This window comes from Scylla paramamosain, chromosome 9 (assembly GCF_035594125.1).
Source record: "Scylla paramamosain isolate STU-SP2022 chromosome 9, ASM3559412v1, whole genome shotgun sequence".
NCBI classification, from domain to species: Eukaryota; Metazoa; Arthropoda; class Malacostraca; order Decapoda; family Portunidae; genus Scylla; species Scylla paramamosain.
Window position 1 is genome coordinate 9,586,915 of NC_087159.1, and position 13,086 is coordinate 9,600,000.

Genomic DNA, 13,086 nt, shown 5'->3' on the forward strand with positions numbered 1-13,086 from the left:
TTTTCTTTCTTTTTTTTTTTTTCGTCAGCTCCACATATAAAGGTTTTCTTTTGATTTAAGGAGGCGGATGATGAAAAAAAAAAAAAAGCCCTCGAGTGTTCGATGCATATGAGAAAGGAAAGGTTTGAGACGTCTCGTAAATCTTGGCCCCTTGTTATACTCGTATTTAGAAAAGGTAGAGGAAATATAGGAGACAAGTGATGCGGCAAAAACACCAGAGAGAGAGAGAGAGAGAGAGAGAGAGAGAGAGAGAGAGAGAGAGAGAGAGAGAGAGAGAGAGAGAGAGAGAGAGAGAGAGAGAGAGAGAGAGAGGGAAATTAACACTGACTTAACTAGCATCATGACTCATTACAAGTTAATTGCTCCCTCATATTAGTTAGTACGACCTGCACCTCGCTTCATCACACACCTGCAGCTCACGAGGCTGATGGGAGGCCATTGTGTTCATTGCTTTACATGAGAACCTTTTCTGGTAAACTCTGGAACTCCCTGCCTGCTTCTGTATTTTCCCCTTATTGTCTTATTGTGACATGAACTCTTTCACGAGGGAGGTTTCAAGACACTTATTTTCCATTTCTCGATGATGTTTTTAACGTTTTCTGGGACCGACACATTAGTGGAACTTTTTTTTTTTTTTATCTTTTTGTGCTAGAGTTTATCTTACATAAAAAGATAAAATTAGAAAAAAATGCGGCCATGTTCAGGACACGTCGTGCAATCAACAGGTGATAGATAGACAGTTTTAAGCTTGTACTCCTCTACAATTTGAGCTTTCATAATCCTCAAAGACCATGGATTACTTTAGTTTTCATGTGTATTTTTCCTACTTATAATGCTGAATTTTTAATAACCTATCCCTGGACGCATGAAAATATCCTCGAAGATTCTTTAAACTTTCACGAGATTCTGCTAAAAGTAGTGGAATTTAAGTATACAAATATTTGAGATTGCTTGCCTCAGAGTAACTTTCACCAGATCTTGCTTAGGGTAACTTTCACAGGAACAAGCTAAAAGTACTTTAGTTAGTGTCCATAAGTTTGACATTATTTGCCTTAGAGTAGTGGAGAGGCTACCTACAAATAATAAAAGAAGACACGATCAGCAGAGAACTTGGTGGAAGGGTGAAATAAAAACTTTTAGCAGGTTTGGCTGGAACAGACGGCCGACTGACGGAGGAGTGGAGAAAGTTATGGGAAGTCTTTGAACTGCAGTGGATGATGATGATGATAGTGTGGTGGTGGTGGTGGTGGTGGTAGGGATAGTGGTGGTGATAATGATGATGATAATGATGATAACTGCTGGCAGCTTATACACCTGTATTCATAAAAGACGAGTTAATATTTTGTAGAATCAGTTTCCGCTCGCCGACATTGAAGTTATATTTCAGTAAAGCATTAGAAAAAAAAAAAAGCCTCGCTAAGCCTTATGGTGGTATGAGTGTCCAGGAGTTGAAAGGGTCGGCGAGTTTCCCACGGAAGCAATTCTAAAGACTCTTTGTTAAAAATAGTTTCTGTTGTGCTTAGCAGTTTAAAGTAATCTTACTTAAAGGGCAACAAATGACGCGCGCTGATATTTTACGTGGACTTCCTCACTTAGAGCACTTCACATGTACCTAGTATACTTTGATTGACTTGTAATTCCTTACGTGAAAAAGGGAAAATATATACATGAATTTACTTTGATATATAATTTCTTTACTAAAAAAGGTAATGGATGATGAACTCGGAACATTACATTTACTTGTATGTATTTTTCATTAAATTAATAATTATCAGTTTTACAGAGTGAAATTTTTATGTAACTATCTTAAAATAATCCTCGTATGATTAATTTCCTTTCCACCTTCGGCTTATGAAACATGACAAGGTAAAATGTGGATCAGAAAACTGCATCCTACCCACTATTAATTTTATTGGGCGCTTCGTTGGATTGTTTGGAGAGACATCGAGACGCAATGTACATAACACTCAGGACTTTGCCGTGACTTGTTGACATTCAGTGACTTTTTATTGGCAGACACGGGTGTTGATCTAAGAACGAGAATTTTATATCCGTGAACGTTGACATTTACCAGATTGATAAAGTGTTTTTGCTCCCAGTTTATTATTATTATTTTTTTTTTCGTTGACGCTTTTTCTTGTCTTATAGTTATTGCTTCAGTGATTTAGACAAGTAGATAAATTAGGAGAGAGAGAGAGAGAGAGAGAGAGAGAGAGAGAGAGAGAGAGAGAGAGAGAGAGAGAGAGAGAGAGAGAGAGAGAGAGAGAGAGAGAGAGAGAGAGAGAGAGAGAGAGAGAAAGAGAAAGGAAGATACTTTAAAAGACCAAGAAACAAATCACTGAATAAAGAGAAAAGTTAGGGCACGAAAAGAATAAAAGAAAACGAAAAGAAAAAAAGAGGAAAATCACGATGAAAGAGACGAAGAATACGCAGAAGTTTAAAGGAAGAAAATAAAATATCCGTAGACAAGTTAATCTATAACGAGAGAATCTGTTAAACTACGATGATGTCTTTTGAATTACGTGGCATTAATAGTAAACGACGTGTATTGGGGAAGGGACAGGAAGAGCTAGGAAGAGCAGGAGGGGAAGGACGAGGATGGAGGAGGAGGAGGAGGAGGAGGAGGAGGAGGAGGAGGAGGAGGAGGAGGAGGAGGAGGGGATAAATGAGAATAGGATAGAAGTTCTGTGGCGTCGTGGGAGAAAGATGTACGTGGGAAGAGTTTGTGATAAGCAGGATGTGACGTGGCGAGAGAGAGAGAGAGAGAGAGAGAGAGAGAGAGAGAGAGAGAGAGAGAGAGAGAGAGAGAGAGAGAGAGAGAGAGAGAGAGAGAGAGAGAGAGAGAGAGAGAGAGAGAGAGAACTAATAGACAAATACAAAGAGTGAGCACCTACACAACTCATCATTGTACAAATATTACTCTCCGTGCGTGGATGAAAAGCAAACCTAAAAAAAGTAAAAAAAAGAAAAAAAGAAAAAGATAGACTGGTATAAAATAAATGTAGAAGTTCCACCCTGATACAGTACGGTTTGGATTTTGACCTTGACCTCCAGGTAGTGAACTCTTGTAATAGTGGTATACTACTACTACTACTACTACACTACTACTACTACTACTACTACTACTACTACTACTACTACTACTACTACTACTACTACTGTTACTTCTACTGCTACTACTACTACTACTACTACTACTACTACTACTACTACTACTACTACTACTGCTACTACTACTACTACTACTACTACTACTACTACTACTACTACTACTGTTGTTGTTGATGTTTTTTTGTTGCTATTATTATTGTTGCTTTTGTTGTTGCTGTTGTTGTTGTTGTAGTTGTTGTTGTTGTTTTGTTGTCCTCCTTTTCCTCCTCCTCCTCCTCCTCCTAATCATCATCATTATCATCATCATCAGCAGCAGCGCTATTACTGTTTTCATTAAGTTTTGGGGTTGCTTTATTTGAATACTTTATTTTTTGTAATATTTATCGTAATAGTTATCTTTGTTAGGTATACAGTAGTTACGGTGTTTATATTAATAACTGTATATGTAACAACACGAGTGCCGCTTTTGTTATCATCAGTGGCACCATTTCTGCTGCAAAGACAGTAATGCCAGCAATTACTGCCGCTATTACGTACATCAGGGGATTCAGAGCGTCTGCTTACGGATTCCCGGCACATCGTAATGGGCGACTAAAAGAGCTGAGAACCTTTCCACGGAGAACTGTGTCCCCGCTAACGAGAAAGTAGCACGATGAGGTTTTTATCTCCATGGTAACTTAGTTTTTCTTCCTTTCCTTTTATCTGTTTATGTAAACTTCATTGCTTAACATCTTCAAACTTCTTTGCATATCATTTTCAAACTGCAGGAGAACACTTATTAAAAGGATGAAAGATTTTTCTTCCTTCCCTTTTTTCTCTTTATATTAACTTTGTTCTTTCTTCCTTTCCCTGATGCCAGACATTACATAACATTATATTCAAGGTGCAGGAAGACACTTACTGAAAGGGTAAAAGCCTATATAAGCAATGGAAGTGATGCATAATAGCGGTAATAGCAATGTCAGAGAGGTAATGTCTCCCAGAAAGTGTTGCGCCGCGACTGGTTCCTTACCCTCTCCTCGGAAGGCGTGGCGGGGGTGATAAAAACTGGATTATGTCCCGAGGAGCAAGTGTGCCACATGATGCTGAGGACAATGGCAGGCGAGGCAGTTAATAAAGGATGTAACACGAGTTTCTGCAGATATTGCTAGAGGTAAAAGTACAGGTTATTCTTAGTGGAAAATATTCTATGGTAATATGCATTTTGAGGCGTTGTTTAGCCGTGTTATGAAATTCAAAGTGTGGCCGGACGACAAATAGACACTCTGTATTATGTAGATGACTGTTGTAACTCTTTATTGGACAAATGTAAGCTTCCTTTAAGATATCTGCCGGGATGTGTGAGAGAAAGATATGAAAACTGAATGTAATGAAGAGTAAACATAATATTCTCAAACCTATTTGTCTTATCTCAACTACTTTTAATAGGCTCCAGTGGGAGTTGTTCTGGGTTTCTATGATTCCATTGCTAGTTTAACGAGGATTCTGTGTTATTACTAAAAAAAAATAAAAACAGCCATGAGAATCCGAATAATCATCCCTGTGGCCTTTGAAATGATCCCTGTTGAGAGGAGAGAGTTTTTAAGAATACGGGTTTGAGAACACTGAGGTGCAGTAGGGATGCAAGTTCAGAGACACTGGAGATGGCGAGGCAAGCTGTAAAAGTTGGTTAGTCGGGTGTAAATATTGCAGAAATGAGCACTTGGAAGGAAAGTTATGCCGTTACAGAGGTGAGGCAACGGTTATGAGGGATCAAGAGGAGGGATGGAGGAGAGAGTTTTGCCCGTGAGGCGACAAAACGAATGCATCAGCAGACAATTGTGTTTTGACACTGCCTTGTGTGCGTCTCTCGAGCACGGTAACTGAATGCAAGGTTGAGAAAAGCTGAGATGTATTGAAGTGCCTGGGGTGGTGTGACATGTCGAGACACGAGAGAGCTGGTGAGTGTGAAAGTGTTCTGGAGGTGTGGAAATTAAATGAAATGTAAATAAAATGTCATAACACTACCGTGATATACCATTATATTTTTTGTTATTATTATTATTATTATTATTATTATTATTATTATTATTATTATTATTATTATTATTATTTGTTGTTGTTGTTGTTATCGTTGTTGTTGTACAGTATTATTATTATTATTATAATTATTATTATTATTATTATTATTATTATTATTATTATTATTATTATTAGTAGTAGTAGTAGTAGTAGTAAGGGTAATAACTGATGGTGCTTTTGTTAAATAATACTGAAATAATTAAAATGGTAACAGCAGTGATATTGTTATTATTATTATTACTACTAGTTAATAATAATAATAGTAGTAGTAGTAGTAGTAGTAGTAGTAGTAGTAGTAGTAGTAGTAGTAGTAGTAGTAGTAGTAGCAGTAGTAGTAGTAGTAGCAGCAGCAATAGGAGCAGCAACCATAACAGCATCAGTAACAATAATAATAATAATAATAATAATAATAATAATAATAATAGTAGGAGCAATAGAAAAAACAAACAAACAAACAAATAAGACAATACAAAATAACTTGAATTTAGAGAAACAAGATTACAGTATTACAAAACACCGCTCTTTAAATTAAATTACACCGATTTGACGATTAAGAAAATAAATAATGAAAAGGCATCAAATTAATAAACCACATATGCATACATCCACTCACCAACACACACACACACACACACACACACAGCAATACGACAAATGAAAAGGAAAATGACGGCTAGTAATCTGTGTGGCAAGTGTCGGGTCATGGCAAGCCCAGTAGCGAGGTATCGAGAATTGCATCTGATTGTATTACGAACCTGTAGCGATTTTTGTACCTTTTATTGCGAGCACACTTCGTTAGGCGGCTCTTGTCAGTGCTAATGTGCCTCGATGTTCTTTTACTTTTGTGTTAATTGAGCTGTGTTGACGCTCCCTTTGATGCGATGTGCACTGTTTGTTCTCTTCATTTGCACATTCATGACAAGTGCTGCTCATCATGCGGAGGTTGGAGTCGTCCCGTGTTGTGTCGTGTCGCGTCATGTCACCTCACGACCCAGGCGGCGCAGTGACTCGCCTCATGAGAAAAAAAAAGTTAAAGTACGAGGCCGTGAGTGTGACGAACTGACCTCTCTCTCTCTCTCTCTCTCTCTCTCTCTCTCTCTCTCTCTCTCTCTCTTTCCTCCCCCTCCACACACACACACACACACACACACACACACACACACACACACACACACACACACACACACACACACAACCCGTGCGCGCTCACGCACACACATAACGGCTCGCGCACGCACGCACACACCGTGCGCGCGCGCGCACACACACACACACACACACACACACACACACACACACACACACACACACACACACACATCATATTTATACTATCTCACAGGAAACGGCGAAGTAAAAAAAAGACACAAACAGACAAAACTTGAGAGGAAGAGATAGGTGAGGAGGAGGAGGAGGAGGAGGAGGAGAAAGAGTACGGCGACGAAAACCAGAGCAGAGCAGAGTTACAACATCACGTATACGAAACGGAGAGAAATAATGACACCAGAATACACAAACGTACGCAAAAAAAAAAAAAAGGGTTACGTAAACAGTGATTTCCGACTTCACTCATGGCTGTCCTGTCCTAGCACATCGAGCCCTCCTCCCACGCACACACACGTCCCACCCTCCCTTCCCTACCCTGCCTACCATTCTATTCCATCAACAAACAAGTGAACCCCGAACTCGACCTGTGAATTCGGCTGAGTGAGCACTGTTCGAAGCTTCGCCATGACCTGCCTTATCTACCCACTGCAGGCTTCGAGTACTTACCATGGCTGCTAGGATGGACGTGGGCGCGGCGTGGGCGGGTGTATGGGCGTGTAGAAGTCTTCAGAACGGGAACACAGCTCATTGAAGGTGAAATGGAACACAGAATTGATCGTCAGAGACCACCACCAGCCTTCCCAGGGCCTCACTACCTCGCCCGCGCTGCCAGGAGTCCGCGGTGAAGTGTCTTACTCCCCTCCTTCCCCTCGTTGACGGGCGGAGGTGGCTTGCGGCTCCCCTCACCCAGCCGCAGGGAGAGGGGAGATCAAGTAAGGGGCCTGCGTTCAGTACAGGATTTGTGACATTGGAATGGGTGCGTGGTGATGATGGTGGTGATGAGAGTCTTACGTCTGGCAATGAGTGGTGCAGCATCCGTGGGGCTTCTCTCTCTCTTTCTCTCTCTCTCTCTCTCTCTCTCACAGGGTTGCAGAGTCGGTCACTGTATTATGCTCTCTGATAGTGTGCGTGTGTGCGTAGCTGCTTGCCTGACTGCCTGTGTGTGTGTGTGTGTGTGTGTGTGTGTGTGTGTGTGTGTGTGTGTGTGTGTGTGTGTTATTCCGGATGTGTCTATTTCTCTCTCTCTCTCTCTCTCTCTCTCTCTCTCTCTCTCTCTCTCTCTCTCTCTCTCTCTCTCTCTCTCTCTCTCGTTGTCCTACATTCACATCTTTTTAGGTCAGCATTTTGTCCCTTGAGGCTCACACATGACGTAAATACTCACAATTAACTGGAGCAAATCAAGAGAAACACGTGGCGGCATCAGCCCTGCAGGTGATTGACATTTCTAGTTCCTGTTTTGGTCAGAATGATGTTCTTTTGTTTCACCAGCGGGATTCGAACCTCACGTGTCCATTATGTAGAGTAAGGGCAACTTCCAAGCATTAATTTCTGACGGCATCCGTGACTCGGTGGGTATGGTAGCCGGTAATTGACCATGATCGGCGGGGCGGGGGTTCGGTTCCGGTGGGGATTACCTGGGCTTGTTTACAGGTAGGTGGGCTGTGTGGCACAATTCCCCGCCGCCCGCAACACACGACCAGCCGCCCCGGCCACCTATACCACTGGACTTTTTTATTTTTATTTTATTTTGTTTATTTTTTTTTATGAAGCTTTTTCTCCCTGCCTTTCCTGTATTTCTTTGTCTATATCTGTTTTTTTATCTGTCTGTATCTATGTGTCTGTTTTTTATCTGTCTATATCTATCTGTCTGTTTTTTTTTAACTGTCTATATCTATCTTTGTTTGTCAGTCTGCCTGCTTGTATATGCCTATCTGTCTGTGTATCTGTCTGTGTCTGCCTGCCTATCTGTCTGTCTGTCTGTCTATGTGTCTGTCTATCTGTCCGTGTGTGTGTGTGTGTGTGTGTGTGTGTGTGTGTGTATGTGTGTGTGTGTGTGTGTGTGTGTGTGTGTGTGTGTGTGTGTGTGTGTGTGTGTGTGTGTGTGTGTGTGTGTGTGTGTGTGTGTGTGTGTGTGTGCGCGCGCGTGCGCTCACACGTCTATCTCTGTTTGTCTGTCTGTCCGTCTATATCTTGGCATCTTTGTTCAAGATTTTCCTGAACCGAAGCTAAATATGGATTAATGTAGCAAATGTTTGCATATTTTCTTAAGTTACGTCTGTTGTCGTGATTATCTTTAAACTGTATGATGGTATTTTTCCATACATATTTCTTTCCTCAAGGGAGGAATAAATTTGCGTGCTTTTCTTCTAGTGTTGTCTATCACTTGCATTTCCTTCCGCATTCCTTATCTTCCTTACCGTGCTTCTTTCCTCATTCTCTCCTTCATGTTTCGTATGGTGAAGGAGGGAAGGGGAGAAGAAAGATAATGAAGACTGTGAACAGAATGACGGGAATATCACAGGAAAAGAAGATAGTGGAGAGAGAGAGAGAGAGAGAGAGAGAGAGAGAGAGAGAGAGAGAGAGAGAGAGAGAGAGAGAGAGAGAGAGAGAGAGAGAGAGAGAGAGATTGTTAGGGTCGATTGGTACAACGAAACCTAATTACCTGTAGAATGTTATCTGTGTAGACACGCAGTTGTTGGTTTCCTCTCTCTCTCTCTCTCTCTCTCTCTCTCTCTCTCTCTCTCTCTCTCTCTCTCTCTCTCTCTCTCTCTCTCTCTCTCTCTGATATTTGCGTTTCTCTTGTTTTATTGTGTATTATATCTTTTTCTTCTTTATTTATTTACCGGTCACTTCTGTATTCCTTTCTTCTGTTTCTCTCTCTCTCTCTCTCTCTCTCTCTCTCTCTCTCTCTCTCTCTCTCTCTCTCTCTCTCTCTCTCTCTCTCTCTCTCTCTCTCTCTCTCTGTTTTAAATATCACAGTGCCTTAACTTTTGGTGTATATTTCTTTTATTTATATTTTGCTTATGTTTTGCATTTATTTCATTTTATTATTATTTTTGAGAATCACTGGAACTTTTTTCTACCTCACCTACGAATTCTTTTCCTCACATTTTTCTTCAGTCATTCACTCTTCCTCTCAGTCTTATTTAGTTTCTCACAATATTCATCTCTCACATTTTCTCCTCTATTTCCCTCAGTTCTCTCCTCTCTCACTCTATTGTTTTTCCACGCTACGGGTATTTTTACGTACTTTCCTTGCACTTTTCCTTCACTCACTCTTGTTTCCACACTTGTACATTTAATTTCCTCACACGTCTGTCTGTATCTCTCTCTCTCTCTCTCTCTCTCTCTCTCTCTCTCTCTCTCTCTCTCTCTCTCTCTCTCTCTCTCTCTCTCTCTCTCTCTCTCTCTCTCTCTCTCTCTCTCTGTCTTTTGGCACCTCATTACTCCTCAGTACTTCACACTTATCCTAACTCTTTAACCCTCTCTTGTTCTCTCATTATTCTTCACTCTTCACACTTACGTTCACTCACTCAACCTATTTGTATGTTGTTCATTTCTTTTCTCTCCTCAGACCTCTTACTTCCTCTTACTCATGCTGACAATTATCCTTACTCTTACTCACTCTTGTTTTATTATTAATCCTCATTCCTCACACTCATTATAATTTATCTGTTATTCATACTTTCTGTGTTTCTCATTTCTTTCTCTACTCTTCTCTTCTCAGCACTCTTACTTATTCACTTTTTTTTTTTTCACTAATCTTCTCGTAACCACAATTTCTTTCTGTCTCCTTCTTTCTTTCAACTTTTTTTCTTATCACTCACTCTACTTATTACACTTCTTCACTTTTATACACACTCTTCTTTACACACACACACACACACACACACACACACACACACACACACACACACACACACACACACACACACACACACACACACACACACACACACACACACACACACACACACACACACACACACACACACACACTCATCCTCCCTTTTACTCCCTCTAATCGCTTTTCTTTTCCCTCGCATCTCCTCTCTCTTCCTTTGCCTCAAGGCCTCTCATTTTCTCTCCCTCCTCCTCTCCTTGCACTATCTCATATTGGAAGAAGACTGGGCTCTTTTCTCCTCCTTCCCTCTCTCCTTCCCTGCCTCCCTTCCTCCATTCCTTCCTCCCTCCCTCCCTCCCTGCTTAAGGAGAGTAATGTTAGTGAGGCCTTAGGTAATATTCATAATTATTAGTGGGAAGGACACCTGGCTCTCTCTCTCTCTCTCTCTCTCTCTCTCTCTCTCTCTCTCTCTCTCTCTCTCTCTCTCTCTCTCTCTCTCTCTCTCTCTCTCTCTCTCTCTCTCTCTCTCTGTGTGTGTTTTTTTAATATCTTACTCTTACTGGTTTGTTCATATCGTCATCGTTCATATCGTCATCCTTATCATCATCATCATCTCTTCTCCCTTTTCTTTTTTTCTTTGCCTCCCCTTCTTCTTCGTACTCCTCCTCTTTTCCGTTTTCTTTCGTCATTTATTCTATCTCTTCCGATTTTATATAACATGAGAGCCCGTATATTTTTACGTAATACTCCTCTTTTCACTTACCTCTTCTTCTTTCCTTCCTCTCCTCTTACTACATGTCCTTTCCTTTTTATTCTTTCTTCCTTTCTTTTTTTTTTTTTTCCTTTTTTTTCGGTCCGGTCAGTCAGTGGTCATTGTTATTTTTTCTGTTCGTACTTTACTCGTTTCTATTCTCTCCTATTCTTTCATTACTTCTTTTTTTCTTCTGTCGTATTTCGCTTAAAGTTAGTTTCAGTCGAGAATATCAGGCAGGAAAAAAGGAAAGAAAGAAAAGAAAAAGAGGGATGGCAGGTTGAAGTTAGAGGCAGTGACAGGGAAGAGAGAGAGAGAGAGAGAGAGAGAGAGAGAGAGAGAGAGAGAGAGAGAGAGAGAGAGAGAGAGAGAGAGAGAGAGAGCTGTCTACACTAAAATATACTCTCCTTCATTGCTCACCAAGGCCAATATAGTTAACCAATTCACTACTATTTGGTACATTTGCCTCTAATCGCTAACCACTCTAGGATATTTTTTCTTTATACTGGCAAGAAACTACAAAACATATACTTATCCTTTTCTTTCGTTCTGGAGGTTTATAAAGATTTCATGCATTGTTTTTAGTGGTGTGAATCGTTGCGTATCGCAATGAAAGTGCTAATTTCAAAAGTGTTCCCTCAGTAAAGCCCTGGACTCCTCTCACATACAGTAGCAGTGTGGTGGGCGGCTCGTATGTCGAAAGCAGCGTTGGTTCTCACGTCTGTGGTGTGCGTGACCAAGAGATGCTATTTAAATTATGTTCAGGTAAATTCCACTAATGAATATTCTGTAATGGAAGTATCACATAGAATATTTCCAAAAGTAACATTCAGAATTCAACTTAATCTAAACTAACATGATATAACCTAACCTAATGATCTAATCTAGCTTAACCTAACCTCATTTGTTCTAACCTAATCTAACTTGACATAATGCAAGCTAACTCAGCCTAACCTAACGTAAGTTAACCTAACATGTTCTAGCTTAACCTCACGTAGTCTAGTTTAACCTAACCAAACCAAGCCTAACCTAACTTCATTTATTCTAATCTAACCTAACTCAATGTAATCCAACATTACTCAACCTAATGTAACCTAACCTAACCTAACTTAAAACACTTTTAAAACAACATTGCGCAAGGAAATTTAACGGACGTAACTTTTCATGCTGGGAATTATTTTTAGGGGACATTTCGTGGCTGGAACACATTCAAGGAAAAAAAAAAAAAAAAAACCCTGCGTGTGAACTAACAGCATAAAGGCGGAGGTGGATTAGGAGCGTCACCGTGAACACGTGGCCTGCAGTGACACCCGCGTCATTACAGTTTACCTTGGCAAGTTTTCCACGGATTTCCTATTTACCGACATGTTCCTGAGAGAGAAGGAACAACTGGGTGGGCTGCCCGGCGTCTGCTCCTGCTCAAAATCGAACCAAGACAAAGCTAGTGAGTTATGCAGACAGGTAGATAAATGGGGAAATAGATTAATGTATGAACAAATAAATAGATTGATAGATAGAAACATACATACATATATACATACGTTGATAAATAGATAGACAGATGAGTGGATAAATATATAAACAGATCTGTAGTAGTGAGAGAGAGAGAGAGAGAGAGAGAGAGAGAGAGAGAGAGAGAGAGAGAGAGAGAGAGAGAGAGAGAGAGAGAGAGAGAGAGAGAGAGAGAGGATAAACGTGGCGAAAATAATTAAAGAGTATGCAAATGAAATAAAAAAAAATGAAGTAATAGAAAAAAATAAAAATAAAACGGCGCACAAAACAAAGAAAATCATTTAGTCGAACCAATTTGTCAACACTAATAAGAAGTGTGGGAAAAAAAAATCAAATACAAAAATTTAAGAATGAAGAAATGAGGAAGGACAAGTTTAATTAAGGATACAAAGAGTTAAGTCAGTGTGAACAGTAAAAGAAGTGCGACAGTTTCGACTAATGAAAGAAAACACAAGGAAGCAGGACACACAGGGCACCACGAACACACACACACACACACACACACACACACACACACACACACACACACACACACACACACACGCACACAAGAATCCTCTCTCTCTCTCTCTCTCTCTCTCTCTCTCTCTCTCTCTCTCTCTCTCTCTCTCTCTCTCTCTCTCTCTCTCTCTCTCTCTCTCTCTCTCTCTCTCTCTCTCTCTCTCTCTCTCTCTCTCTCTCTCTCTCTCTCTCTCTCTCT

General features: G+C 40.5%; 1 protein-coding gene across 2 annotated transcripts in view; it reads right to left on the reverse strand.

Annotated features, from left to right (window-relative positions):
• The window catches only part of LOC135103545 (guanylate cyclase soluble subunit beta-1-like), an 86,483-nt gene extending 79,285 nt beyond the window's left edge, over positions 1-7,198 (reverse strand). For both annotated transcript variants that reach the window (XM_064009967.1, XM_064009966.1), the window contains exon 1: positions 6,946-7,198. Coding sequence is in view for 1 of the 2 variants with exons in the window: in XM_064009966.1 (XP_063866036.1) it covers positions 6,946-6,948 (3 nt within the window). In the remaining variant the exon portion in view is untranslated. The remainder of the gene's footprint in view (positions 1-6,945) is intronic.
• Positions 7,199-13,086: the final 5,888 nt, after the last annotated feature.